This window comes from Anneissia japonica, unplaced genomic scaffold (assembly GCF_011630105.1).
Source record: "Anneissia japonica isolate Jap-2015-1 unplaced genomic scaffold, ASM1163010v1 scaffold1889_len2455224_cov183, whole genome shotgun sequence".
Taxonomy (NCBI): Eukaryota; Metazoa; Echinodermata; class Crinoidea; order Comatulida; family Comatulidae; genus Anneissia; species Anneissia japonica.
The window spans coordinates 1654496-1661850 of record NW_022752980.1 but is presented as its reverse complement, the minus strand read 5'-3'; the positions used below and the strand labels follow the sequence as shown (position 1 = coordinate 1661850).

At 33.5% G+C, this 7355-nt stretch overlaps 1 protein-coding gene across 4 annotated transcripts in view; it reads left to right on the top strand.

Annotated features, from left to right (window-relative positions):
• LOC117122525 (sodium/calcium exchanger 2-like) overlaps positions 1-7355 on the top strand; it is an 81726-nt gene that overhangs the window by 54697 nt on the left and 19674 nt on the right. For all 4 annotated transcript variants that reach the window (XM_033268113.1, XM_033268112.1, XM_033268114.1 and 1 more), the window contains 2 exons: positions 7-175; positions 1135-1255. In XM_033268113.1, coding sequence (XP_033124004.1) covers positions 7-175; positions 1135-1255 — 290 coding nt within the window. The remainder of the gene's footprint in view (positions 1-6; positions 176-1134; positions 1256-7355) is intronic.

Here is a 7355-nt window from a genome sequence, read left to right as displayed (position 1 = left end):
GTACAGGATTTTGGGGAAAATGAGAGCCAGAAGTCTGTTTCAATCCCAATTATCAATGACAACCAATATGAAAATGATATGGAATTTTACGTGATCCTGAAAAGCCCGGAAGGGGTACATGCAAAAGGACTGGGGGATCCAAGTATAGCTAGAGTTACAATTATTGATGATGACGGTAATTATTCTTTGTTTGTAAATTTCTGATTTTTTTTTTCTTTTTTGTATTTGTAATGTTTTATATTGTTAATTATTTTTGCCAGAATGAATAAAATAAGTATAAAATAAATTACTCCTTTTCATGATTAAATAATTAATTAGTAATTGTTATTTTATCATTATTTGCATCTTCTTATATTATTTTGATTGTTATTTTTTATTTATGATTCTTATGTTGTTAATATTTAAAAATTATTTACCATAACATTTGACCTGATAACAATACTATTGACATAATTATTATAATGGAAATCAATAGCATTGCTTAGTATAAAATAGAGTTATCGAAACATGAAAATGTCTTGATTGGGTAAAACTGACATTAATATTGCTGCTGTTAAAATAATAATAATAATAATAATAAAAATTATTATTATTATTATTATTATTATTATTATTATTATTATTATTATTATTATTAATCATAATAATTTTACTCATGAATTATGTATCAAAAATTGTTTCCATTTATTTATTTGAGCTCAGTAACAAAATAAATACAGAAAATGGTTGGGGGCTTCTTAAGCAATGATAATCACTATTTGCTTTCAAATCAGCTTCCCTTTATTAAAAAGTGATAATTATAATAATAATAAAAAGATCAGTGAATATTAGTTTGTACTTTGTGGAGCTTGGGCTTCACCAACATTGTGTAGACCTCAGTTTTCAATTTCCTGATTTGGCCTGGTTAAATTGCAGACTAATGTAATTCATTAAAGAACGTGAAGCAATGACCTATTAATTTGCTTCTTCTGTCGGAAATAATATCGTCAACAAATCTGGAACCAAGATTATACCGATGAATTTGTCAAGATAATGCACAGAATTCAGTGTATATTATGAACATAATTTATTATAACTAAATGGTACATTTTAGTAGTTGATTTACAGTGCTTATCTTTGTTTCCTTGACAACAGAACCAGGAGAATTTTCATTTGACAAAGCGGCGTACTCGGCGGATGCGAATGGGGTGATCAGAGCCACGGTGGTACGTAGCAAGGGCTCTGACGGTGATGTCACATTACAATACTACACATTGTGAGTAAACAGAATTGTTTTGTTCTGTAAATAACATCTCCTCCACATATACAGTACCAATATACCAATATTATACACACATACACATACACATTAGGCATTTTGTAAGTCCTGAAATTAAACAATGTGTCCATTTTATTGATGTTTTATTCATTTTAGGGTAGCCATGCCATGGAGCCTTGTACAAATGTCCTTTTGCTACAGGCCTATTGTCAGACCTTGTTTTAGGATGGTATGTCATATCCGATCCATCAACATTCACAAACAATATTAAGACACATTTGGGTTTTGCAAATTTGTGTCTGTATTGATTTACCTTGATCTCTGTCTAAGTTTCTTAAATATGTTTTAAACTTCTGGTGGTTATGTTTTTAACTTCTGGTGGTGATTTTGCCAGTGTTCTTCCATGATTTAAAGTGGTTTAATTGATTCCACTTTTTATTTATTTATCTTTTAATTTTTTTTTAAATATCTGAACTAAATGTATATGAATCACATATTTGATATGCTTTGTGGTTAACAATATATAGGCTGTGTTTTGACAACTTACTCAATATTTGCATAAATTGCTTTGTGTAAAATATCATGTACATTGACTTTTTTATATTTGTGATTTCTTTTTATTTGGTATATTCCATAAAATGTATTAGCTTTGGTTATTGTTTGAAATGTCATTGTACAGCAGTATAATAATATTGTACAGTAATATGTAAGTAAATATGAGACATGTGCAAGTAAATACACACAACCAATACGCTCACTCTCCTTTACAATTTGCCCACCCACGTAAGTCTCCTTCACATATATAATGACTTCATAATACTATAAAATGTATTAGCACTGTGCTTAAGTTTTTCTTAATTTAAAACTGCAAATCTGATTATCTTGGTTGATCTTAAGTACCGATACTATATGGAATCGAGAAAATTAATAAACATTTGTTAATATGCAGTAGCAGAAGATATTTTTCATATATGAATCATATTTGTTTTTTATATACCGCAATTAAGTACACGAGTTGGGATTCAGAAGGCTTTTAGTTTTTAATATTAAACTTAAACCCGTATAAGGTTATTGAAAAGGCTGTCGGTTAGCATTGTCTTCAGCGCTTAAGTTACGTACTGATCCTGTGGGAATTTAAGACAACATGTTAGCACATCTTACAGTCTAATCTTCCATTAGTAAATCTGAAGGCATTAACTGCAAATGACTGAAGATGCCTAGTTTACCATCGTCAGTTAATATACACATAAATTCATCCAATTTAGTATGTAGTGTGCAGGCTACAGCCATTCTAATATTAGCACTTTTTTTCGGCAGATGAAAGCTTTGAGTAACTCTGAATTTTTTTAGAGATTGAAGGGATAACTCCACTGGCAAAATATTATGCCACTGATTTTAACACTCACTCTCATTAGAAATCTTATACAATGTAAGATATGTGATAAAAAATCAGCAAGATGTAATGGCTGGAATACTAAATAGATAGATATCTTAAATGGATACTGTGGATAATAATATGGTTGATTTATGGAGTGCATATTGTAGAGACCTCTATGCACGTAACATTTTCCCCGGTCATTGGATATACGGAACACATACTTGGGTCCATGGAGAAAATTCCATAATGTTGAGTTTGAACTTACCAAGTACTCACTTTTACTCCTGGGTGGAGAGAGACAACTGTAGGTAAAGTGCCTTGCCCAAGGACATGCAAAATACTCGGTGAGGAATTAAACGTCTGACCTCAAGGTTGAGAAGTTGGGATGGTTAGGATGGATGGTTAGGATGGATGGATAAATATATGAATGGATGAAGGAATGAACATACTGACGGACAGGCGGACGGAGTGATAGATGTGTGAATGAACAGATGTGAGGATGATGGGATTGATAGATTGGTGGATAGATGAATAGAGTAAAAGGATGAATAGGATGGATAGTTTTATAAATGGATAAATTGGTAAATGGACTGATTTGATGGATTGACTGATGGATAGATAGACTAATGGATGGATAAGATGGATGAAGTGAATGGATTAATGAATAAATGAAAAACTGATGGATGGACAGATGGATGAATGTGAATCGAATGGAATGATAGATGGCTAGATAAAGTGAATCAACTGATAGAATAGATGAATGGGTGAGAAGGAAAAGATGAATACGGTATAAATATACGATGAATGAGTGGATGGAAAGGGAATGGACTTTAAAGATGGATGGATGGGTTGATTGATTGATGGATACTGTAAATAGATAGATAGATGGATGAATGGACTAATAGATGCTTAGTTTAGGGAGATGCTTAGTTTTTAGAGTCGGATTAGCATGTCTTTGGAGTCGGATTAGCAGGGTTAGATTAAAGCCGGTTACTCAATGCATGCGACGACGAAGCGACGGCAACGCGATGAAGAACGCACACGAAGATGCGGACACAACGGATCGTCTTTTTAATGAGGATCCGTTCACATTGCCACTGACAATCAGCAGACGGCGTTGCGTCGTCTATCGCTCGCCGAAAGCAAATGTGGATTCGTCGTGCGACAGTCGTACGACGCAGGGAGTGTCCGGTTTAAGTACTACTTTCTTGGTCCATTTTTTCATAGAGGTCTCCATAATATACACTCTATAAGTTGACCATTATTATTAGAATATTTAGCCTGTTGTTTAGGTCACAGAAGTTATATACCTGTCTGGTATATACAATCTTTTCTTTATTAGTGAAATTATTTGTTAAATGGTGTTCACAAAACATTTTGCCAATATAAATTATGATAGATAATAATGATAGTAATAACAATAATGTTAATGATAATAAAAAATTATAATTGATGGTTGTGGGTCTTTTTCATGGTATACGAGTTTGTAGTTATCCCTCAATAGTTAAGAAGATAGATAGATTATTATTCTTGAAGGGTTGCATGGTGAATTGACAATAATCATTAATTATAAGCTTTCAGTAAAACATACATTTTTTAAAATCTTTCATGTGGGAAGCTCCCACTTTTATTATCCACATGTTTGCATAGACCAACTCAACTGATGAAAAGAAAAAAACAAACATGTAAACAGTAAAACATACATGACAAACAGTAAAACAAACAGCAAAAATAAACACAATAGAAAAAAATCACCAAATAGAGGATGTTGATGAATATAAATACCTTGGGCAGACATTAAAAATGGATACAAACACAACAGAGGAAATTCTAATCAGAGTGAAAGCAGGATGGAAAAGTTATGGAATGCATGAAGATATTTTGACGGATAGAAACATACAAATGTCACTAAGAACATAGTTTTTAACCAATGCATCCTGACAGCCATGACCTATGAAGCAGACTTGGTCAACAACAAAGAATATGGAACAGAAAAGCTATGGAAAGGAAGGTGGTACATCTCTCTTTATGGGATAAGGTGAGACAAACCAAAGTAAGAGAAAATAAATTGAGTTAAAGACGTGGAGAAGATTGAATAAATGAAATGGAGATGAATAGGACAATGAATAGAAGACAATAGATGAACTTAGAGGCTAAAAAATTGGCAAGCAAGATCTGGGAAGAAGAGAAAGGAAGACAAAAGAAAAGGTGGAGGGATGACATCACCATGGGAATAACAAACTGGGCAAGTAAAGAGTGGCAATGGACAAAACAGGATAAAAACAAATGTTGGAGAAGGGCTTTACACAGTAGTGAAAGCCTTATGATTGATTGGTAGTCAGTACACCATGTGGTGTGCTACAAATCTCAGTTGATGGTATTTTGTTCTGCGAAGATCCATTTGAATTATTACTTCCCTATTTAAAGGTATAATGCATAAAGATATATTATATAATATACATCTCCAACCATTTCATTAACAATAATTGAATATATACAGTATATTCCTGAAATATACAAAGTTTTGTACACTTGATCTCTAGTATCCTTATTCCATATTTCCTATTAATCCACAAGCCATTTTCAAAATCTCAATGAACCTTTCAACCTAAGAATCATGATCATTTCAATTATTCCTGTGAAGAATTGTGTAATTTTGCGTCATTTCAACCGATAATTAATCATGGCCATTTGTTACAATCTTGAAAAGATTAATTAGTCTGTATTCTGTCAATGCTGTTAAGAACGGCCTACTGCCTTTGTGCTGTTCACCCATTGTGACAAGGCTTGAAGAAGGTTTCTCGTAAGAGCAGGATTATATATTATAATTATTATTATACATGTCTAATGTCTGAGGTAAACATAGAAATTAAAGTTCATGAAGAAGAGATGCAAAATTTATCGATGAAAAAACTAATCAGTCATACTATAACTTACATATTCATAACTTTCAGTTGAAACCGTATATTTGATTTTAACATTGTTTTATAATTTACAGTATATAAATTCCCAATAATAGTATAATTATTTATTTTTATTGATATTGAAATTATCAAACATTCTTCAAATTTAATATGTTAATATTGTTTTTTTTTTTACACATCTAGATTTTTTTTTTGGTGATACACTATACTGTACTTCTACCTAATCAAAATACAAAGAGAAATAAAATTAAAAATCTTTGGTTGCTCATATTTTAAGAATGCACACATCTTATCAACTTTTTCTGGTTAAGTAAAATTAGTCAGTTTTTAATAATTTACTGACGTTTTGCCCCAATTTACTTGCAAGAGTGTAAGGGTGCATAGTGATAATGGCGACAACACCAGCCAATGCAGCAACACCAGACACAGCAACACCAGCCGTCACTGCAACAACAAAAGCCGCCACCGCAGCAATAGCAGCAGCCGCAACTGTAGCAATAGCAGCCACCACTGCAGCAAAAGTAGCTGAATTGCAACTGCTGCAATAGCAGCTGCCACCGAAGCAACAGCAGCCGCCACAGCAACAGCTGCCACCGAAGCAACAGCAGCCGTCACCGCAGCGACAACATCCACCACCGCAGCAGCAGCTGCCGTCATATAAAACAACAGCCGGCACTGCAGCGACAGCAGTAGCCACCGCAAGGATAGCAGCCGCCACTGCAGTGACTTCAGCCGCCATCGTAGCAACAGCAGCCGACAACACAGCAACAGTAGCCGCCAGCATAATCTGCTTCTATATGCTTTACATTATTACCAGTGGTCACTGAGGATGACCATTCCAATGAATTAAATCCTACCAGGTACCCAACAAAAACATACAAGCGAATTGCACAACAAGGATTTGAATTATTTAGACGTTGGTTAATTTTGAAAAAAATTATCCATTCTGTCATTTATTTGAAAGCTACTAATGTATTCAGCTAGCTGAAAGATTATCAAGATTTTAAAGAAATTAGAATGTCATTTCTTTGAAAAACGTTATTATATTTTCCATAATTCATATGAACACATATTACATCATGGATAATGTTTACTTTATGTAGACAGAATACAACAGAGAAAATTATAATCAATAAATATGGTGGGTATGTAATCTTCATAATCATTTCCATGACTGATTAATTAGTACCACAAAATAAAATGGTATAATCATTGATATATTTTAATCTATTTGGTAAGATGTGCACTTTAATAGACATGATGATTTCTTTGCAAAATACTTGAAATAAATGATCAAAAAAAGAAGCACACTTGTAACAATAGTTTTCTTCCATTTTGATTTTAATTTCTGTTACATTGTCGTGGTTAGCACAACAGTTGTATTCGGATCTTTCAACCTCACCCTTCATCTCTGTTACATTTAAATGGCTCAATAGCATAATCTAGAATAGCCTAAACTTAGTATGCACCTAAGATAATCCTATACCTATGATTCTATGATAATGCTTTACAAGTAGCTGCAGGAGTTTAGCAAGTAGCTCAGACACTAAAGTCCCTTTCAGACAGAGCTGCATACCAGCACGCCGGCATGGGCTTCTGTCTGAAAGCGTCAATACACCAATATGCTGGCTTACTTTAGGCAACCTTGCACCCTAGTAATATTGCCGCAATGTTGCGGTAACCCTTACTAGCTTGCTGTCTGAAAGTGTCTACTCGATATTGCGGCAATCAAGCAGGCGTGTGCATTTATGCATAAACACACAAGGTTAATGTTAAAAACAATTGCGCAGAGGTA